Here is a 23437-nt window from a genome sequence, read left to right on the forward strand (position 1 = left end):
AGAGAGCAAGAAGAACATATATTTAAATAAGAGTAGAAAACATTTATTGAATAAATGGAAAATAACTGTACACAGCTGAAAAACCTGGCATCAGTAAGATAAATTCAACAGTGTAAATAATATTTGATTGATGTAAAAGAAGAAAACTGATCTGAATGGTTATGGTAAAATATGCAGGAATGTATGACATGTAAAATGAACCATGGAAGGAGAAGGAGGGAAATCACTGGGTATTTTAAAGTTTGCAAAATGCTTATTTTGAAATGTAAAACTGAAAACTTAATTAAAATTATAATAAAAAAATAAAAAGAGAAAGTTGTAAGATTGGACATAAACAGAATGCTCATGGGGAAAGGGAGTGATTAGAAAAGTGGAAAGAACAAATCACCAATGCAAGACCTGTCTGGGAAAGAAATGACTGTCAAAACCAGCTTGACGGAACTAGGAATACTTATTAGTAGGAAGAGGAAGAGGTTGAAATTTATAAGGCAGAGCATCAAAGGCAGAGAAAAGTGCTATACGAGGTGTGGAGTTTTACTACTGGTGATGTGATAGTCTTACTGGCAAGGGAACCTCTGAAGTTCTCTCACCTGCACTTCATTGCTTCTCCTAGTCAGCACCTCACGCACCAGCAGGACAGCCCTATCTGGGTCACCAGGGTTCAACTGCAAGAAGCTACAAGGCTCAGCATAGTTCTCATCCTGTGGGGTGCCAATCGTTGCATCACTCTCATTGATTACTGCCTGAAATCCAAGACCAACGTTACTTTCTCAGTTCTGTACAATCAAAACACTGCACCTCGCTACCTATTTGTCTTTCACTTCTGCTGGAAAATAGTGATCCATTGCATTTTCAAGGATGGGAAATTATGATGATGGGGCAAAATACAACCCAGCAAAATGGCGGCAGCAAAATCTAGGATTACATAATCAGCCAAGGGAAATCAACTAATAATAATAATAGTAGTAATCGTAGTAGTAGTAGGAGTATCAGGGCTTAATTTGTGTCAAGCCTTACCAGCGCTTAGTCCTCACAAAAGTTTTGAAATCAGTTTTTAAACACTGAAATACATGAACAAATGGAAGTGCCCCGAGCAGGTGCAAAATATGTAAAACCTGTGTTTAAAGTTTAGATCATATGTTTATACCACATCTGCTTTCATTAATTTTGTTTTTAAATACAGACTTGGGAAATTCTACAGAAGCAACCATGAAGACAGATTCCAGTTAGGTCTACCTCAGTTATTTCTTTTATCACATGCTGAAGTGAAAGTATCTCTTCATGTGTATTATTGCTCAGTGATTGTTCATATTCTTTCCGCAAGCGATCAGCCTCCTAGAAAAAGAATAAGGGAGATTAAGAGGGAGCTACTGCCCACCTAGCAGTTTGAAAGCATGTCAAAGTGCAAGTAGATAAATAGGTACCGCTCCGGCGGGAAGGTAAACGGCGTTTCTGCGCGCTGCTCTGGTTCGCCAGAAGCGGCTTAGTCATGCTGGCCACATGACCCGGAAGCTGTATGCCAGCTCCCTTGGCCAATAAAGCGAGATGAGCACCGCAACCCCAGAGTCGTCCGCGACTGGACCTAATGGTCAGGGGTCCCTTTACCTTTACACCTTCTTCTAGAGGTGCAATTCCCTCAGATATAGCTCATATTTTAGAGCACAGGTTTAAGAAGAGTACTGAATGACAGCATCATATCAGTGGAGTGTCTCCAAATGCCTGCTACGTCACTAACCAGAACTAAGATGCCTAAGAAAATACGTTTTTAAAAAGTCTGTCTATAGGCAAGTCCAGAAGAAAGAAGCAAAGCAGATTTCCTCAGAAACTTCAGATAACCTTTTTCCAGTTGTTGCATTCTATACTATAGAATCACTTGAGAATTGCAACCCTTCGCAACAACTCGCTCTTAGACACCTCTATTCTAAGTGCTGACAGTCTCTACTATTAGATATATATATGGAATGAGCAGTTCCTCTTCATGTTTACAATAGGACAAAGGAACGTTTCTCCACAACAGCCACTGGATTATTTTTCAAACAGTTGCAAACATACCAGAATCTCCACAGTGTCTCTGAGAGTCTTCATTGACATTTCCTTCTCCTCATTCTGTTTTTGAGACTGTTCAAGCAAGGCAGTCAACTCTATCACCCTTGGAAAAAGAAGAGAAGCATTTACAGCACACTAGGCTTTTCACTAAGAATAATAAATTTTTATTTATATCCCGCCCTCCCCAGCCGAAGCCGGGCTCAGGGCGGCTAACACATTAGCACAGGGGTTGCCAATCCTGCACCTGTGAAAGTCTTCACTGGTGACCCTAGGCAGGGCCCACAGATTTTGAGCTTTCATTTTTTTAAAAAATGTAAATCTCCAACCACCTTAGGAAAAAAGTTATGAAGCAAATTGTGCAGCAACACATACTCCTATACAACTTCACATGCCCAAAGTTGCAGACACCAAACCACTTAGTCTATACTTCACAACTCATTTGACATCAACTATACTAGCTTAAAAAAAGCCTTTGTCTTTTTTATCCTCTTCCTCACCCCCAGCTCAAAAATCACCGGTCAATATTTTTTTTAGAGACAAAACCACACTGGGTTGAATCCCTTCTCTGGATCAGTGACTGATCTCTGAGATTCTAGTCCAGTGGTACCTTGGCTGTTGAACTTAATCCGTTCCAGGAGTCTGTTGAACTCCCGGAACCATTCGAAAACCAAGGTGTAGCTTCTGATTGGCTGCAGTAGTTTCTAGGTGGCCACTTTAAGAGAATACTAGATTCAATAGGCCTTTGGTCTGATTCAGCAGCACTGTTATGTCATTATGTCCCATCTGACTCTTTAAAAAATCTACAGTAAATGAGGACAGCAGCTAGTGGGGCCTTTTAAGGAGGTACTTTACCTGTTATGAAGATCCTCCTTTGCTAATTCTCCTTTGACATGCAAACTCACAATTGCTTGTGCTTGCTGGTATATTTCCTTTTCCATATCCAACTTCTTGGGCCTGATATGAAGTTGCTGCTGTTGGGCCTGTCCCCTCAGGGTAAGTTTTTCAAAACTATTGGTATCCAAGAGCTGTGTGCCAGAACTTAAGTGTAAGCAACTGACAAGTATACAGCCAGAAAGCCTTGCTTGCTCAGCCTTTAGTTCAGACAGATCCCTGAAACAGAAACAAATAATACTATACTGGACAAAAAAAATTAAATTACAGATTTAAAGACGTGAAAAGCTAGAGTCAGTCCCCCCCCCCTGTTAATCAGCTATTTTAGTTCAGCAAATGATTTCACATTCAACTGACAGAAAAACCTCACCTGTCAGTTGCTGTCTTCATTTCCACAAAATAACGGTGCAAGGTCACTACTTGCCGCCATATGCCAAAGAGACGATCATGTTCAGTCCGCATATAACTCTCAAAGAACTATATATGTAAAGACAACAGCAAGTCACAGCTTTATTTTCCCAGCCTAAAACAAAAACTGCTTTCTTTCAAAAATGTATATTTAATTATTGCCAGCAGCATTCAGAATCATGTTAAAGACTTTCAGAACCGACAAAACTGAGTCTCTTTATACTGTTAAAAAATACATTTCTCTGAAATTTGAAAAAGCTTTTATTATATTGTTTAGGACTGACCAATTATTGAGAAGTCTGGAAAGAAGTCAAATGGTTGAGAAATACTTTTCTAACCTAGAATGCATGGATCGTATAGGATAATCTCATAATACACAGCATTTTCCACATCAATGAAAGGTATGTTCAGATCTATACTGAATACAGGAGTTATTTTTTCTTCACGACACTACCTCTGAAAATCATTCACTGGGAACTGCATGTCTATAACTTACAGTATAATTTACGTATATTAAATATGAAACAATTTCCGCAGCGTCTTGACTTCTAGAACAATGTACATCTGTACGCATCCTGAATTAATATTCTACTGTTTTCTTAATCCCAGCCAATGCCTGCCAAACCAGAAATGAGTATTTGTGCCTAGAATATAAGGTTAATCAATAAGGAAATCCACCTTCCCTACCCAGTATCTTATTAGTGACACATTCCTACCTCCCGCTCTTTATGCCATTCGCTCTCCTTGTGCTCTAGCTCATCTCTGGCCCTTGTCCAGTCAGCTATCAGCTTGCTGACATCCTCTCGGAGAGCCCCATTCACCTCATTGGCTTTGTCCAAGTGCTCACGGAGCAAGTTGTTCACCCCAGCCAAATTCTCACATCTGAAGCGTAGGAGAAAGGCAATGGATTAGCAAATCTCTATTGTAAAGGTCCCAATAAGATGAAATGATGGTGCTGCAGCTGTTGCACTGCTTTCCCCAAAAACCAGGTAAGATAAAGCTTCTGCAAAAGCTCACTCACCTCTGCTGCTCTTCTTCCAACTGGATCAGCGCTTTCTCTAGACTATGGTCCTCTTTACGATCCCACTGGTGTGGATGGGACCCCTTTGCAAAAAAGGCAGACAATTTAATCAAAACAACATCCATATTAAGTCTATTCCCTCACTTCAGGATCTCCTTGTTAACGTCCCATGAATCAATAAGCCAGTGAACAGCTGAGATGAGCACAACTTGAAGTGCATTTGTTTGCATTTTTAGGGTTTTTCTTGCTTAATGAAAGATGCTTAAGGGCCAAACAAGACACAGTGTCATTCACAACTTTAGTCCTTGTGTGGCTTATTTTTGAAAATAACTGGAGAAAATGGAACTATAATCACTTGGCCCCACTATTATCCCAGTCAGAATCCACCCCTCCACACACACCTGCTGTTCATAATAGAAGATTAGTCAAAGCTGTGTCATAATTTGATTTCCTTGCTAGTTTCCATGTAAATAAGCATGCCCATTGTTTGTGACATTACAGCATATATTGAACTATGCTAATTTCTTTTAACAGTGATCACAAAAGGGAAGTAGACCACTACACGAAAAATAGCAATAAACTTCCCTTGCCAGGACAAGGGCACCAATTTCTCCAACACTTTGTTACCAATAGCAAAACCACAAAAAAATGGTACTCACATACTTTAAAACTTACCCTATTTGCTTCCAGACGCATTTCTAACTCCTTGCACCAATTACGATATTGCAGCACCTGCAATAAAACAGGAAAAGTTGGTATATTATTATTATTACCTCTTAGAGTGTGTATGCAGCAACACCCTTCATGAAATTCTAAGAGTTCTGAGTTTGTTCCAAGTTGTTTAGGGATGATTTTGTGCATTGCACATACATAAGTAAAGGTAAAGGGACCCCTGACCATTATGTCCAGTCGTGACCGACTCTGGGGTTGCGGCGCTCATCTCGTTTTATTGGCCGAGGGAGCCGGTGTACAGCTTCCAGGTCATGTGGCCAGCATTTATATCAAATGGCAAATTAGCTGGTTATTGATGCATCAGCTTAACTTCCAGCAAGCACAGCAGAGTGCCTTTGAAGTAGTACAATGATGCTAATATTTACCAGTTGGCACAGCAGCTCATTGCTTCGGGGAGGAGGGGGTACAGGTTTTCAGAAAGACAGAAAAACGGGGGATATCGCAAGTTTAGAACTGAGCAATTCGCCAAGTCAGGAAAAAGGTTCTATGCCCAAAATGCATATTTAGAAGAACAGCAGAAGGAAACTTGTTTAAAGCAAGCACTTTATTCTTCATGTACCCTTCTTCCATCCACCAAGAGCTCTCTACTCAAAATTCATCATCTCCTTGTTTGAGATATCACTAGAAATGTAATGGTTTTACCTTTGCCTGTAACTTTTGTACAAGTACTGCCTGCCTATGCTGTGCCTCCTGGGAATTCTGTAGTCTGTGTTGATAGGATGCCTGATTTTCCACCATCTGGTGATGTAGTGCCACTAGTTGCTCTTCTGGAAGTAAGTGAACTGTCTGTGTTTTCATACTGCTTGCTGCTTGGTCTCCTTCCATCTAAAGGTCAAAGCAGAAAGAAGCAAGACTGGTTTAATTAATCTAGCAGACAAGATGGCCCTGATGGCTCTACTTTCTCAAAAGGAAAAATGCACAAAGATGGGAAATAATTTGCTTTGTTTCCAACAGAAGGAAAAAAAATCTTGTTAGCTGGAAAGCCATTTCAACAGTCTTGTTGCAGGCTTCCATTCTGTATAAAGAATGAAAAAGCATTAGTTATGACATTTGTCAAGCCTAAATTCTGGCAAAAAGGAAAAAGAAAAGGTTTCTCTGGAATCCTAACCAGTTGAGAAAATGGTTCTTTGTATTTCCAGACAAGAATGCAGAGTTACACAAATGAAACAAAGGTGACAGTTCAGCACTCCTAATCCTTATGGACGCAGCGAATGACAATTCTTGTAAATTTAGATATATATATTTCATCTAGCACATTTTGGTCAGTCATTTTTGAGTCATATTTTATGAGAATGGGGATATTACCAAAAACACACAAACAAACCATAAAGCGGTGTGTTACAGAGTCAAGAAAAAGCAGGTGGAGATGCGAGAGACCAACCTCAAGCTGACATTTTAAAAAGTTTTAATATGATTGAGTAAAAGCAAAAATGTGACTAATAAATTTCAAATGGAAATCTTCCTTGCATCAACTGATCCAATACCTTTTTCTTACAAAGGAAGTGTGGTCCTATGTTTGTTTGTTTGTTTTCAAAAACAATTCCCGCTATGCTGCTTATTCTCAAGTAAATGCATCAGTCTGCATTTTTAGAAATCATAATTTCAATATAACATGTTATGGTTTGTCAATAATCTATGGTTTTGCACAACTCTCTCAATATTCTGAAACAAATTCCTACAGTCCATTCTGTATAGCAGCAAATCACAACATGCAGGATTGTCACATGTGCACTTGGAATAAGTACGAATTCCAACACAGAACTAAATCTATGCAAGAATTCCATGTGTGAAAAGCACAAATAAATATAAATTCTCTTTTCTCACCACTTGTCCTTGATAAGATAACTATCCATCTCAACTTTACGGTGGATAACATTATACATCCTAGCCATGTTAGTCTGTGGAAGCAAAAAACAACTTTTTTTGTCTTGTGGCACTTACAAACTTATCAAGACCCAAGCTTTCATGGTGCAGAGTCCATAACCTATTCCCCTGTGCATTTATTTGAAAGTATAATGGATTTCCAGGCGTTTTACTTGCTGGAAATTGCATAGAAATGCATCCCTGATACTTTCCCTAACCTAATGCACCTCAAGACTATTTACAACAATCTTGTAATGCAGATTGGCACTATCTCATGCCTGCTTACTCAAAAACAAGTTCCGTTGAATCCAATGGGCCTTTACTTGCAAGTGCTTAGGATTTTAACCTTAGGACTTTTGAGTTTGCAACGACAGTAAGCAGCCACATATATCTGCACGAGTTTTGAGGCGGTTGTGGGTCGGGGGTTCCTCTATTAATGGCAGATTCTTCCAATCCAGAGTCCGGGAAGATCGCAAGCTGCAGCTTCCCTTTCTGCAAACGGGTTGGGCACGGAGGCGGAGCGAGGTGATGGCACTCCGTTATAATTGTCAATAGCAGCACGTTATCCCTCACCTGTTCTGCCCTGCCTAGTATATAACAGCAAGCAAGCCTCCCCGCCCTCACCTGAGCACGCCTCAACGTGCACCTCGGATGCTCACCTCCCCAGCGATGGTGAAACTTCCTTTCCGCGGCCGCCTGCAGGCTTTCGTGGGCGGGGAAAGGGGGCCTACGGAGTCCTATTACATTTCTTCTCTCCGCTCCGGCAACGGAAACCCGCCTGCTCGCTCGCTTAGTGGCAGCGGCCAAGCGACTCGTTTGTGCCGCCCCGCTTTTCCACAGTTAAGAGACTCTTGGCTGCCCGGGCGTATGAGGGCGCACGTTCCCCTTGTGAGCCGGGCAAGGGGACTGTCTAGGCCTGGTATATTATCCCCACAGGCAGGATAGGCCTAGTGCGAAGCTCCGACTCCCAGTAGCCAATGCCGCCGGCAGGAAAGGCGGGGGGGGGGGGAGCGGAATAGCGCGAGGCAATAGCAGTGGCTTTTCGGAAGTGCGAGCTGCGCGATTATTTCCTGAGCGACGAGGCTAGGCCTCTCACGGCAACCCCTCCAGCGAAACACAAGCACCCTTGGCGGTTGTAGAGCGCTTGCCGTCTGGGCCCTCAGATCTCGGCTTCTCGCCGCCGCCAGTTCACTAACACAGCGCCCCGAAGGCCGTCTAGGCCGCGTCGGGAAGTCTGGGCAAGTGCTGACCCCGCTGTTCGCAGTTTGGGGCACATAAGCGTCTGGTTCGTCCCGAGGGACAGCTCACTCCTATGCGGAGTTGGGCTCTTAAGCCCACAGAAGCTCTCCATAGGATAGGCTACAAACTTGTGCTCAAAATACAGAGGGGTTCTCTTTAACGTTGTTTACTTCTTATTTACCGAATTACTATTAGTATATATTTATTTATGTCCCACCTTTTCCCCAACATGAGGCAGTTAAAACAATTTAACATATTTAAAACATGTAAAACAATCACATATGCTCCCAGATAATACCTTTAAGGTTGCCAAAATCTGAGTCAGCACACGGGTGTTCATATGAACCCTTCTTGTGAATCATACTACTTAAGCACAGAATTTGGTATATATGAAGAATTCAGCACCTGAGAATCTCCAGTTTCATGTTGTGTTTTAAAGAAGTACCGTTAAAAACTTGATTGTGCCAAAGGTTCAAAATGTATGAACACTTGAAATTTCAAAGCTGAGCAGTTCTTTACTCGACCAACAGGCCTTGCCTTTCAGCATCCATATCTTAATTGCCATCTTAGTGCCTCTACAGTTGACCAGACTTCAGACATGGCAAAGCCTAAACCTGTTGACCAGCAGACAACTTTATTTCAACTGAACTTCTTTCCAAATAAATACAGTAGTGGTATCAGCCTCTCATTCACTGCAAACAGTTTCTGTCAGGCTCCAAAGACTTCTTCCATCATACAGTGGTACCTTGGTTTACAACCATAATCCGTTCCGGAGGTCTGGTTGTAAACCAAAACAGGTTGTAACCCAAGGCATACTTTTGCCAATGGGGCCTCCCCAAAAAAATTGATTGTAATAAAAAAAGGGTTGTAATCCAAAAAAAGGGACACACACTTCTGGGTCTGACGTGGTTGTAATCCAAAATGGTTGTAATCCAAAGCGGTTGCAAACCAAGATACTACTGTATTATTTTTCCTGAAAAGTTCCTTAAAAATGTAAAATTTCTTCTGCCACACATCTGTCCTACTACATAAGTACTATCTGTGTTTTGCCCTGCTGAAATTATGAATCCATTCCTTTAGATTTTTTTGGAACTCTTGTTTTTTCATATGAAGCATTTAAAAAAACCTATTAATAAAATATAATTTCTCAAGTTAGTACTGATTTCAGAAGAAAAACCACATGGAACTGATCAGGAAAATATTCGGATAATGTTAACTTTGGCTCAAAGATGTAGAAGATTGTTGCATGTGCTTCAGATCTAGCATAAATTCTGTTGGATACACACATGATTTCTGTAGAGTGGTTGCAGCTTGTTTCTATAACGTTCTGGCGCTGCTGCAGACAAGCAAATCACATGATTCTGTCTCCAAGTTTCCATGCCTTGGATTATTGTACTCAGCCACTTGCTTCTTCAGATTCTTATGCTTCTGTTTGCATTAAGACACTAATGTTATTGATTTATAAGCCCAAGAAGCTGGAGACCTTGGACTCTGCTTTCCAATTATTAGAAATGTCATTTGTTAGACACTGCCAACAGCAACATCTGGTTTCTATTATTTAAAGGGACAGAAATTATTGGTAACCTTTTTTGTGAATGCCAAAGAAGCCCACAGTATCCATGCCCCTTAGAGGCCCCTTTCTTCCTCAGGTCTCTTGTAACAACTCACAGAAGCTGTCAGTATCCATACTGTACCCTTGAGGGGCCTCCACTATGAGAGCACATTTTAGAAAATGTATTTGCAGCCTTTTGGTTCCTTGGTCATAAAGGGCTACCTCTCAACTATGGCATAAAGCTCACATCAGTGGCTACTTCAGCAGGTGTTCCCAGTAGCTGGGGAGCATGAAACCCAAGTTGTGGTTCTTTAGAATCCTGCAGAGAACTTTTTCTTAGCTTTATTACAAAGCAAAGAGTGTGACGTTCTAGTGCTGTACAACTTATTATTTCCTTCCAAAGAAGATGGTTGGCCATATGTCTTTTTGTGACGGCTTAAACTATATCATATGGTGGCTTCCTAGGTTAGCAAAGGGATTTTTCTCTCTGAAACTAGCTAAACATAAGGTCTGAAGAGCAGTGATTTGTAGATAGGAACCATTTTTAAAACTGCTCCCTTCGGAGTACTGTTGCAGTCTGAGTACATTGCCTGCATATATTTGCTAAGCCTCTTGACACTGAAACACACTATTCTTTCTTCACTTTTCTGTTTACTTTAGTGAAGCTCAAGCCCTGCCATAGCTAAGGTTACGCCAGGATATTCCATATAGTGAGACATTCTAAAAGTTTGCAATCATTCTTGGGCGCCATAGCCTGCTGTGGCATATATTTGGCATACATCTAGGCAGTCCCTCGGCCTCCACTTTCTGCTTGTACAATTTATGGACAGCTCCTATCATGAAGAGTTTCTGTCCGTATAGCTAATAAACTGACGGTTTTGCTGTAACAGCACTAAATAGCTCTAATGAGACTTATTCCCACTTAATGGGTGGAATTGGCCTGGTTGCCCAGGAACAAGCTTTTGTGCTGGAGATAGCCAGGGGGGAAATTTAATGGCTACAGTTTTGTACCCAAGCACTGGATCAGAAAGCACACAGCCTCTGAAACGAAGAAGGGGGAAACAGAGCATGGAAATTGTTTCAAATTGCACAGCTAGGTAGGTGGAAAAAATGAGCGAGGTACCTACCAGTAATACCATGGACATATAATAAGAATTTGTTATGCTACCATAGAATGCTTCCAGACACATTTATTGTGAGATCAGTGCACCTCATGCATGCAAGTTTTTGTGTGTTTGTTTGTTTTTGCAGTAGCCACATCATTGGCATCAAAACACCAGCCCATATTTGCCCCTCTAGATTTACTCTTCCCACAGAAAATCCAATCAAGACAAATTTGTTGCCTATTTACAACGTCTCAACAACCCATTTGCAGATTAAGACCTATACTGGAAACATACATAGTCAATTCCCTCAGCAGAATGAGGAGGGTAGTTGGTGTGCTGGACTGAGAATGGCAAAAATCCAGCAGACTGAATGCTGGGAAACAAACAACTGGGTTGACAATTATAAAGTACTCATGAGAGATCCTAGGGTTTGGGATGGCCTCTAGCAAGCAGTCCAAAAGTCTTAACTGGAGGAGATTAGACTGAAGGGCTTATCCACACTGAAGCAATATGTGGATTTGCACCAGCCTGTCTCCACATTAATATGGGGACATCCCCACCCCAATGTTTCGCCACCTTAAATGTGGGTTTTTTTTATCCTAGCCATTTCAAACTTTCCAAGTATTAAAAAACCCTGCATTTAAAGGGGGCAGAGTCCAGCCCAACACTAGGATGAGGGGTATGTCCTCATATAATAGTAGAACCCCTTAGGCCTCATCCTCTACAGGTGGGGAACCTGCAGCCCTCAAAAGGTTGCCGAACTACAACCCCTACCATTCCTGACCATTGGCTGATGGAGTCCAACAAGATCTGGAGGCCACAGGTTTTCCATTCCTGTTCCACTTAAACCAATCCTAAGTGCACATACTTCCCATTACCCTTGTCTCCATCTTCCTCTCCTTCCTCTGTACCCTCTGCCTGTGTCTGACTTTATAAGTCTCTTGAGCCCAAGCAAGTCCACATTGTTCAGCTGAAAATATAGTAAGTTTTCATATTAAAATCTGGTAAAATGAGGAGATTGGGAAATGCCTTGCCTTGGGGAGTCAGGATAACTGTATATACCCTACTCTAGGCTTTTCTTGCTCATGACCAGCGCTCAAAATTCGCCAGGCACTAGATGCATTTTGCAGCTGGCTATCGGCTACTTGCGACCATGTGAAGATGCCCGGGTGTCAGAATGGTGCCTGACGTCTCCACCATCTGGAGGTGCGTGCCTGGGGATCCTTGGATCTTGACTGATTTCACACACTAGCAACATATCCTGTATGTTCTATTCTATTCTTTATATTTTATTTGCACAATCAGAATGAATGTTAGGAACCAAAAAGTAATTGAAAAAGATGACTTTTGAGCCTTCTGGCATAAAAATGGCAACTAGGCATTCCATTTTGATGACTGTAACCCTGTTTTAAGGAGCTATTTGGTGCCTAGCTTATATATCTGAGTTTCTAACACTGCACCTCACGTGTTCTTTGTCAAACCGCTGAAATTCCCTGTGCTTTAACTTCTAAAGAACTGCTCAGTCCCCAAACAGCTGCGTCAGCATAAAAAACTATAGCGCTCATTAGTGGTTTGAGGACTGCAATCTCTATTTGTACAATGGAGATCATGCTGCTTGCTCAGGCTATTAGAGCACAGTTAGTAAGAAAATTAATGTTTGAAGTAGTACTTTCTTTAAACATTTCTGCTTCTGGTCATGGTCAAAACCAACTGTTGGCAGGAAAAAAATGGTTTAAGGATCAAATGACACCCTCAACCCCAATTAACACCTCCTTTATATTTTATTTTCTCTGAGCTGGTTGGGCTCATTCCTTTTTCTAATAGAAACAAGTCACCTTTCTGACATATACAGAAGAAATCTTGTAATTATTCTGAATTTAAAAACTTGACTACATGTGACAAAGCTGTGGTGTTCCTGCAGCAACTGGGAGACTTAACAGCAAAGTCTGTAGTGCCAAGGTGCATCAGTACCTTTTGCCATCCTAATAATAGCTTTAGAGGGCAATTTTGTTTGGAGTTGGGATGGCATAGTGGAGAAGGGTTAACCCTCTCCAGCCTGCTTCCCCAATCAAATCAGTCATCCACCAGCTCCGCTTTGAATTTTGTTTTGTTTTTTGCCTGACTTGGAGCGACACACACATTTTTTGTTTTGTTTTGTGCCTTAAGGTTAATGGAAGATCCAGGACTTATTCACACTGCAGTTTATTTTTTAAAGAACAGTTTTAACAACATAAATAGAAAAAGTGAAAAAAGAAAAAGGTCTACTATATTATTACAAGAGTTAACAATAATATATATACAGGGTGATTCATCATGAAGTATACAGTTTCCATTCATAGTAAATGGAAACTGTATACTTCATTATGAATCACCCTGTATATATGCCTTAGATAAGTATATATGGGATTGTAATTGTTAACACACTGAAATTTAATGGGAATTTGAAGCTGTTTGTGTCTCTGTATTTTTGTCTGGCAAATGACATCCTCCTCATTCAAATGGTACCCTGCTCTCCTCCCTGCCCCCCATTCAGATTTTCCTGATATGCCAGTCATCTGACAAGGGAATAAGATCCAATATAAAATCCCATGTGACCCAACTGTGAAGACATTGAAGCACATTGTGTACATTGCATGGGCAAGTTTGTTTACATACATGGTGACATTTCACTGTGTACCATCTATTGCCACATCTATTTTCATTTTGGAGTGACGCACACTTTTTTTTTACTTGCCTGCTTTTTTGCGCAAATTTGGTAACTAAAAAAACCTATAATTTTATCTTAAATTAAGATAAATGATATCTGTGCACATGCCTACAGTGGACCACAGGTTTCTGGAAACGATGGTGGGTGGGGGAGTCCTAATCAAGGGCAGGAGACAGCAACACACTGTGTGAATAATTCCCATCAAACACCACCAACTGATGTGGATGGGAAACATTGAGAGAGATTTCAGAGGCTTAAAACTAAAAGCGCTCACATTTGGATGCACAGAAATATACACAGGGAAACAGTGACCCAGGTGCATATGAATGCCTAAGGTGGACACAGCCCCAATCAGACATTTCATCCATCTAAAGTAAACAAATAAATAAAAACAAAAATAAGCATTGGACAAAGCAGTCATAGCTCCTGGGCATATTTCAGCAGGTGATGTAGGTTGTGGTGCACAGGTGGACAAGAAGCCCATGAAACATTCCCTATGCAGCAGAATTCATCTTGGGGCCAAATTTTGTTGAGCAGCATGTACAAGATTAAAGATTTGGGATGCTCTTCTTCATGCAGAAGACATCACTCAGCGAAGCTCACCTGTTTTTGTTACAATCTAGAAGACATTATTTGCCTAATTCACGGTCTGTTTTCCCAAAGTTTATATCCTGTTTTCTGGAATCAATGCAGCAAGAAAGCTTCATTCCACATATAAATGTATTTATGATATATAGTACCTTTACAGTTCCAGCAGTCTGTTTTATAATAGCAATTTTTTAATTTTTCTGTAAAATATCACATTTATACTAAACTATTTAAACAAGCTGTCTTTTCTTTCACAGGAGCTCTAGGTTCCTGCAGGGGACACTGCTGCTTAAACATTGACTAATCCTGGTAAAGAGAACCAGTTAAATAAAAGACTCTAAAAAGCTTTATGCAGCGCTAGCAAATATTCCCTTAGCTAGGCATCACATGAGATTTTGCTTAATTTCTTAAAGACTTTTAAAAATATGTCATAATAAATGTTTTAACATGCTTATTAAAGAAGAGTTTATTTTGTTAATACTCTTGTTAACTCTCATCCTTTCATCACCCAGTGACAGAAGGAAATTGCTGCTAATAAAGGTCAGCGTCTATGTTCAGAAGAACTTTATAAAACATCTCTGTGAATTAGAGCATGCTTTAATGCATTTATTCCAACTGATTTTGTTAAAGGCTTCTACTTTTTCTCTTATACGGCTTTGTCTTGTTTAAAATGAGAAGTTCATTTAAGGCTAAAAGAGGCAACAAGTTGCCACTTTAAATTGCATATTCTATAGAGTTTGGGTCCTACAGAGTTGTTTTACATGAAGCAGAGTATGACTCATGCTAATGGAAAGGGCAAAGAAGACTTTTTAAAAGAAATATATCACACTTAAATTAGTTTAGACAGCATGACATCAGAGAGTAATTAAATAGGTTTTTGTTGGAATTCCGCTTCCAATTCCTGAGTTCAGGTTTGTAAAAGATTTCTGAGCACCTGCAGGTTTCTGTGTGTGAAATATTTTCACTGGAAGGGATTCAAAACTTTTTTAAAAACCTTTTAATACAGAGGCAGCATTACGCCATTCTTCCTTCTTGGAAAAAAAACCCTCTCCGATTTAAACAAGAGTCCTTCAAGTTTTTAGTCACTTTTACAGAAGAAAGGGGGGTGGTAAACTTTCTCTTTTCAAGAACAAGCTGCTAGCAGAAACCAGGAGAAGACCAAATTGACTAAATTAGCATTTCCACTATGGGACTGGATACAAATATTAAACAAGTAGATTTAAAGTGCTTTAAGCTTAAAATAAAACGCTTTCTGCTGACTTTGGTTCTTAATTTTTTTCATGTTTTCTTATGCCAAACTGGAGGAACCTTTTCTGATTTTTTCTTTGGTGGCATTCAAAGGAAGACCAGAGGATGAAAATCCTGCACTTTCTTACTCTACTGCTTTGGCACTTTAGCTGGTTTTACCTCGTTTTCATTTCCTTAGCACTGAGTCCTGCTGAAGCAAGTCAAGGCAACCCAGGATCCAAATTAGGATTGTCAAACATAGATGGAAAAGAGAGAAACCCCTTGCCAAGGGCAGGTACCTTTAGAACGGGGAACCATGGATATAGTGCTGGGAATTCAAAGTCCAGGGCAAAAAATAATAATGCGCAAGCCGGACTTCTCTTGGCAAAGACTGATGACTCAAAGAAGACTCTCTCTAAAGCAGGGAGCACAGACAAAAAGGTAGGAGTTCAATCTTCAAACAGACAATCGGGAATAAGGACGGTGACCCCAAAGCTACAGAACTTTGGCCCCAAGGCCCCACTGAAGAAAACTGGCACCAGCAATTCAGATGCCAGCTCCTTCAAAACCAAAAAGACTAAAGAAGCTATTGCCCAAAGGGAATCTAAGGAGGCATTCAGGCATCCTGCGATCACCCCACATGAATACATGCTCTCCCTGTACAGGACTCTCTCTGATGCAGAACGGAAAGGTGTTAATGGAAGCGTAAAACTGGAGACTGGGCTTGCCAATACAATTACAAGCTTCATAGACAAGGGGCAAGGTAAGAAAATAGAATGTTTGCCTATCTTTCAAGTGTATGAAATCCATGTCAGAAGTTAAAGGGCAGAGGGGATCTGTTTTTCCAAAAATCTTGGCATTTTCATCCTTGCAATGTAGATTTAAAAAGCATTTTTCACATCAGCTTTTTGGTATGTTTACAATGACCAAACAAAACGGCCATGCTTTTATCTCAGTGATATTAGTAATTTTAGGATTATGTTGTTGTTGTTGTTTTACAGTGAAATAAAATGCTTTTATTTCCTGCAGAACATGCTACTAAAAGTGTGTGGTGGCAGTATATCTGCTGCAGCAAACAATACCCAATTAGTCCATTTCAGCTAAAATACAAATTTAAAGGGTTAGACTTGGGGAGAAAAAGACTCTCGAGTCTTTCTGATTTTCAGTCAGTCAGTCCTTGCTGATTTTGTTGTTTGTCTGTTGTTATGAATCAAACAAATTTAGATGTACCTTGTTATAAGAAATAAGCAGGAGATTTAATATTTCGGTGATGTCTCCAAGAACTCATCAGGAGTCCATCCACATTCTTCCTTAGACCCTCACAGGGCCCCACAGCAACCTGTGAATGCTGGATGGATCAAGTGACAGTGCTGTTGGGTGCACAGGTCTCTGACACAAGCACCATTGGAATGAATGATTTGTGCAACCATGCTTGGTAAATTTAGCTTGGATCAGTCATTTTAATGTTGAGTGTTTAGTCTTTATCTAGACTAAAGGAAGTGTCATGCTAATGGACAACAAAGACTCCCTCTCACACACTTTCTCTATGTATCTCAATAGGTAGATAGTATATAAAAGAGAATGTATGCCTTCAAACGCTAAATCAAGTGACAGCACATAAGTGACCAAAAGTACAATAAAACAAAATGTATTAAATTTGCAGTCTGGAATCTTAATACCAAATGCAGTCAAATGGAAACTAAGTCCTATTGATTAACCTTAATGTACTGTCGGATTAACTTTGGGGGACAAGAACACAGACTAAAATAATGCAGAAATATTTCTATGTCTGAATTCGAAGTGTTCTTTTAGTAAGCCTCCATGGAGTACGAACTTGTAGCATTTCCATAGCATTGTTTTATAATTCCCAAGGCTGCAAACGAATAGTGAAGGTCATGTTATATTATTAAGAGAAATTGAAATTTTGAACAAATTTCTGTTCAATATACATACATCTCTCCCTCTTTCTCTCTTTAGATGACCGTGCTCCAGCTGTTAAAAAGCAGAAATACATTTTTGATATCAGTGCATTAGAAAAGGATGGCTTACTGGGGGCAGAACTGCGTATTTTAAGGAAAAAACCTTCTGACAACTGGAAGCCTACTTCTCATGGGAAAACATGTCAAATGAAACTATTCAGTTGCTCCATAAGCAGGCAAGCATCCATCCTCTTGGACTCTCGGACAGTCAACATCTTAGATACCGCAAAATGGGAAGTCTTTGACATTTGGAAGCTTTTTAGGAATTTTAAAAACTCTGCTAACTTGTGTTTTGAACTGGAGGCTTTTGAAAGGGGAAGGCCTGTTGATTTAAGGACTGTGGGATTTAACAGAACAGGGAGGCAAGTCAATGAAAAAGCTCTCTTCTTAGTATTTGGTAGGACAAAGAAAAGAGACTTGTTCTTCAATGAAATAAAAGCCAGATCTGGCCAGGATGACAAAACTGTTTATGAATACCTATTCAATCAGAGAAGAAAGAGACGGGCTCCTCTAGCAACTCGGCAAGGAAAGAGGCCCAACAAGAATCTGAAGACAAGATGCAGCAAAAAAGCACTTCATGTGAATTTTAAGGATATGGGCTGGGACGACTGGATAATAGCCCCTCTTGAGTATGAAGCTTATCATTGTGAAGGACTTTGCGAATTTCCTCTTCGGTCCCATCTGGAACCCACCAATCATGCTGTTATCCAAACATTAATGAACTCTATGGACCCAGAGTCGACACCTCCAACTTGTTGTGTTCCGACAAGACTGAGTCCTATTAGCATCCTGTTCATTGACTCTGCTAATAATGTAGTCTACAAACAATATGAAGACATGGTAGTGGAGTCCTGCGGCTGCAGGTAGCAGCAGCGCAATCTCTCACAGTACTAACTGCAAAGCCTTTCCTAGCAGTTGACAAAAATGAACTGACACAGATCAGCACTGTGATATCACTCAGAGTGGTCGATACATGTTGTGGCATCTGTCACAAGCAATGCATTGGTTGGCAATTAACGCAAGCCTATTTTACTCTGCAGCCTCTTAGTTGCAGCACCCTAACCTCTACAAGCTACTATCAAAGCTCAGTGGCATGGGGGACTGTGTAATATTGCATACCCTATGGTGGCTGAAATTCTGTTTGTGGTGCTACATTGTTCAGTTGTTCCCTGCCATACATCAACCATGCCTCCATCGTGCTTCTTGTCTGTCCTGTTCAACACTAATTAGCAATTGTATGCAATGCTGTTGTGCCACATTTGGAGAGGCTCACAGCTGCCAACACAGCAGCTTGAAATATGCTGAAGTAGCCATTAAAACCTTGGATCAGCTCATGGTGCCAAGCCATAGACAACGTTGTTGCATCAGTGCAGCATCTGTTGCACTGCACCTTAAATGTTTGTACTAGTGACACAACTCATAGGACCAGGCTGTATGTTTTCTAATAGCTAGAATAGATTTATAGAAAAAGTGACAAGAAAAATCTACTGAAATGTAATTGTTTTTGTATCTACCTTTTGGACTCATTCCAACACTAATTTATTACTTCCAGATTCTGTTCTAGATCAAGACATTTTGCTCTCTGGAGCAGAGCGCCAAATGGTGCTCCAGATACTAGAGCCAACACTTCAGAAAGTCAGTTCCTGCCTTCATCTATCCACCTAAATTCCTCTGCCTGAAGCAGCTTGATTCACTTTGACATACAGTAGGGCAGGCCTAGAGTTGCACAGATTCACCCAGAGTAACAACTTTCCTATGAAAACCTTCTTCAAATGACATTTAATTTTCACATGATACAGATTTTTGAATTTCTAAGGACACTGGCAAATTCAGTGCAAGTTGCTTCTGTACATTTTCGCTTTCTCCTTCTGGCACAGTTTCGAAGCCTGAACAATAATAATCCATCTTTGCAGGATTAATCCTCTGTTTTCATCACCACATATATAACTTTCATATGTGCTTTAGGATATCTCTACAAAACAGTGGACAAGATTCACATAACGAACCCCATTAGCCCCATTTGTGGAATGGAGCATTGCCTCATCTCTTACTCCCATGATCCAAAAAATTGACTGGGGAAGGGGGTGTCAGAAGAACCCCCAGAACAGCACATGGAGAAAGGGGGAGGGGTATCATTCCATCTGGTAGCCAGAAGGCTTGTACGGATGGAATGACTGGAAGAGCATGTTTAATTCTACCCACAGTGTTTAAACTAACTAGTTTAACACAAATAGTTATGAGCAACATTTCATAATTCTTAAAACTGTATATTTACCAATAAATAAATAAATGTTGAATTTGTTTTAAATTGTACGCATTATACATGGATTTAGAGAACTGCAGACAAACCTATTTCTTTCAATGTATATTTTATTTCAGCTTCATATCTTTATTAAATATCCATCTTTTTCATGTTAACGTTCAAACTGTTGTATTATTCTGCTTCTAATTCACGCTGTTCTCTATTGCTCGTAGTAAAATAACAGCTTAAGATGTATTAAATTATTGACAGTGTTAAGTGTATCTAGGTGCCATAGTTACCATAAATATAATTTTATTTTAAAAAGCTATTTGTTTTGAATGTTTTGTTCAATTAATGAAAACAAAACAAGAAAACCTAGGATTGAGGTGGGCTCTGTTTCTGAGCTATTATGGTTTTGCGCAAATGTTTGATTGCCAGCAGTTGTATCTTCTCTAGAGGGTTTGTGGGTGAAGAAATTGCTATGGTTGTACTTGCAATTTATACCCTTGGAGCAGCCTATAGGAAGGTTCTCTTGCCAGTCTACCTCAGGCAACGCCCATCTTCCAGCCAGAATCTGTTATTGGCTCCCACCAGTGGGCTGCCACATTGAGAATCCTATTGGCTCCTTCCCACACCCTGTGCTAGCAGACAAGACAGCCCACTGCAAAGAGTGGCAAGTGAGGGTTTATGGATTACTAATGCATCTGATATACTAGTACCAGAAGTCTGGTTGCTTCTTTCACTTGAACTCAACTGGGTAGAAAAGGGGGGAACAATAACCAGTTACAGTGGTACCTTGTTTCCCGAATGGCTTGGCTCCCGAACAAATCGGCTCCTAAATGCCGCAAACCCGGAAGTAAGTATTCCAGTTTGTTAACGTTTTTTGAAAGCCGAACATCCAACGCTTCTTCCACAGCTTCCAATTGAGTGCAGGAAGGTCCTGCAGCCAATCGGAAGCCATGCCTTGGTATTCGAACAGTTTCAGGAGTCAAATGGAACAGATTAAGTTCGAGAACCAAGGTACCACTGTTTTAACAGCTGTCAAAGGACTAGTATGGGCTGTTCTAACAATTTATGGTGGCTACAAGACAATTTGCTGAGGAGGCTTCACCTTGCTTCTCTAGCAACAAAACATCAAAATATGCATGAGAAAAGAGTAGCAGTTGATTCTCAGATGTTTCATTACTTGCTGCTCTAGTACTTTGTAACAAGCTGTTTGTGAAGTCTAGAATGATTAATGCATGCAGAACTGAGCATGTGATGAAATCTAGGAGAACCTAATGCCTCTGCATAGCAGCAGCCAATGTCCAGAGTAAACAATGGTTTCAATAATGTGTGGATGATCGAGACAATCCCTAAAGGGAGGAGGTAGACATCGCCCAATAACAGAGGACATGGATAGCATATAGTAAAAACCTAAGCATCCCCTGGCATTTTGTGTTAAAAGATTTCAAGCAACATTGCTGGAAAGGTTTATGCTGAAGACCATAGAAGGTTATTGCCAGTCAGAGTATTCAGCAGTGGATTAAATGGACCTTAAAAGGTAAAGGGTAAAGGGACCACTGACCATTAGGTCCAGTCGTGACCGACTCTGGGGTTGCGGTGCTCATCTCGCTTTATTGGCAGAGGGAGCAGGCGTACAGCTTCCGGGTCATGTGGCCAGCATGACTAAGCCGCTTCTGGCGAACCAGAGCAGCGCACAGAAACGCCGACCTTCTGATCGGCAAGTCCTAGGCTCTGTGGTTTAACCCACAGTGCCACCCGCGTCCCTAAATGGACCTTAGATCGGGTGGAATAAGACAGTTTGCCAGTTTCATATATTCGTATTTACGTACATTTCTGTGGGTGTTACCTTCATTTCAGTAAATAGTTATTGAGTGACTCAGGGCCCCTAGCTCTGGCCTTTGTCTGAGTCAATATCTGAATAAGTAGTTTGGGAGATAAAAAAATAAATAAAAAATGTAGCCTCAGTCCACCTTTCTTCCCCATACTTTATGACTGCCCTTTAGGGACTGTAGAGAAATTGTCTTCGGTGCAGAACTGAATATAGGTTTAATTTCCCTCAAAAAGGTGAATATTGCAGTCATATTCTTTCTGCAGCTCTCCTGTGTGATACTTGGGATAAACCTGACCATCACTCAAGGCACCCCAGGGTGCTGTGGTGCATCGGTTGAAAACCACTGGATTATAGTATAGTGTAAACATAACTTTTATGCGCACTGGGAAACAGGGGGGAAATGTGTGGCTCACTTTATTGCGGCATTTGCTTTATCATGGTGGTCTGGAACCAAACCCACACTATGTCCAAGGTATGCCTATACTATCCTGTAGAGAAGAGATTGTATGCTTGACTAAACTAGAGTATGCATGGGTGGCTCGACAGCAGCCTTTTCCTGCCTGGTGCTCTTCAGCTGTTTAGGTCTGCAGCTCCCATCCTTCTCAGTCAGCCATGCATCCATGCTGGCTGGGTCTGGTGAGAGCTGTAGTCCAAAGCATCTGGATGGCACAGTGACCTGAGCACTTTCATCATGTCAGAATACACCCAGCCAGTATACCTTCTAAGCCTCCAAGGCTAGTTCCGTGCTGGCCCAATAATTAATTTTCTGAAGAACTTCAGCTGCATTACTCCCAAAGGATGGAGTCTGTCCCTAAGATATGCTTCCCAAGTGTTTGTAGTACATGCACATTTGACCCATTCACAATCACAGGACTGATCCTCACATGTATCTCCACAAAACACATGGAACGTTCTGTTCATAGCCAGGAGAAAGTGGTCATGTCAATCCATTCATAAATAGCTATTGTACCCTTAGCTAAATTCCATTAATACTACACTAAAACCCCAAAGAGAAGGGTGAAGGCTTGCTTTATGTCTAGGCAGGACACGTCTAAGCCACTAGGGTTTCTTTCTGATATAACAGAACATCTGGATTTCAGCAGCAGGTAAAGGATGGGAGCAAGATCACATGGCCCCACAGAAGTCTTTACAGCACCTGGGAGAAGAGCCTCGTGAAACAATTTGGAACACAAATTGGCTGTGAAAACTAAAACGTTGCCCATTATGCCTGATAACATTCAGGATAAGGGTGAAACAAAAGGGTGTGTTGCACTAACTGGTAGTTGCTGGCGGACTCCAGGATCTATCTAGTGCTGGCCCTACTAGGCAGAAGGAGGCAGCCACTGGAGGCAGCCCCAACACCACCATTCCCCCCAAGTCCCCTAAAAAGCTACCCTGCTATAGCAATGTACAGTGGAGGATGCTGCCCCAGGACCCATGTTGAGATTCAACTGCCAGTTATATAAATATTTAAAATATCATCCTGCTCTTAAGCCAAAAAAGGATCCCAGAGAAGTTTACAGATTGCTAAAAAATAAAAGACCCTTCCATCAGGCTTACAATCGAAAAAGACACAACATAAGCGGTAAATGGTCTGGAAGGAGAATAGTCTTGTCCTTTGCTTTAAACAGCCCTGAGTCCCCTATCTGGGGAAATCAAGAGAGAGCTTCGGGGAAATTTTTTGGCTTTTAAAATGTAATGATTTATTGTTTCTAAATTAGCGTAGCTATACTGTTGCTTGTGAAATGCTTTTTCCTTGAACAGCTGGATACACGTATCCAAAAAAATATACTGCCCAAATAAATAAAATGGCAAAATGGCCATACCTTCCTGAGAAGTTTTGCTTCATGCTTTCGAAATCCATAAGTGTTGTGACACCTGTAGTACACCTCACAATAATATCAGGATTAGGTTTGGGTTGACTGGCCCCAACGCAGGAGGAGGAAGAAAGGTCCAACCAGTGGGGCGGGGGGGGGGGGGCTGACTGGTGAGAGCAAGG

The 23437-nt window shown here is 40.9% G+C and overlaps 2 protein-coding genes across 8 annotated transcripts in view; one reads left to right on the plus strand and one right to left on the minus strand.

The window, feature by feature from the left end:
- The window catches only part of CEP250 (centrosomal protein 250), a 138401-nt gene that overhangs the window by 26245 nt on the left and 88719 nt on the right, over positions 1–23437 (minus strand). For 3 of the 7 annotated variants that reach the window (XM_081194638.1, XM_081194637.1, XM_081194632.1), the window contains exons 1-10: positions 7621–8527; positions 5741–5923; positions 5042–5098; positions 4367–4449; positions 4062–4227; positions 3308–3414; positions 2899–3156; positions 2053–2149; positions 1237–1335; positions 591–743 (exon numbers count right to left, since the gene is read on the minus strand). In XM_081194638.1, the coding sequence (XP_081050764.1) occupies positions 591–743; positions 1237–1335; positions 2053–2149; positions 2899–3156; positions 3308–3414; positions 4062–4227; positions 4367–4449; positions 5042–5098; positions 5741–5923 (1203 nt within the window). In that variant the 5' untranslated portion in view covers positions 7621–8527. Of the gene's footprint in view, positions 1–590; positions 744–1236; positions 1336–2052; positions 2150–2898; positions 3157–3307; positions 3415–4061; positions 4228–4366; positions 4450–5041; positions 5099–5740; positions 5924–6922; positions 6986–7534; positions 7556–7585; positions 8528–23437 lie in introns of those variants that run through there. The other 4 variants (XM_081194634.1, XM_081194636.1, XM_081194635.1 and 1 more) reach the window with 4 other exon arrangements.
- On the plus strand, positions 14533–19925 carry GDF5 (growth differentiation factor 5). Its single transcript, XM_081195288.1, has 2 exons — positions 14533–16143; positions 17358–19925. Exons 1-2 carry the CDS (start codon positions 15507–15509, stop codon positions 18224–18226), a joined length of 1506 nt encoding a protein of 501 aa, XP_081051414.1. The 5' UTR covers positions 14533–15506; the 3' UTR covers positions 18227–19925.

Source organism: Podarcis bocagei, assembly GCF_964188305.1.
Source record: "Podarcis bocagei genome assembly, chromosome: 5".
Lineage (NCBI taxonomy): Eukaryota > Metazoa > Chordata > Lepidosauria > Squamata > Lacertidae > Podarcis > Podarcis bocagei.

Excerpts from the sequence above, each read along its gene's own strand:
- GDF5 (XM_081195288.1), top strand. The coding sequence starts at position 15,507 with ATGAAAATCCTGCACTTTCTTACTCTACTGCTTTGGCACTTTAGCTGG. Across the intron at positions 16,144-17,357 it reads CTTCATAGACAAGGGGCAAG|ATGACCGTGCTCCAGCTGTT; the intron begins GTAAGAAAATAG and ends TTCTCTCTTTAG.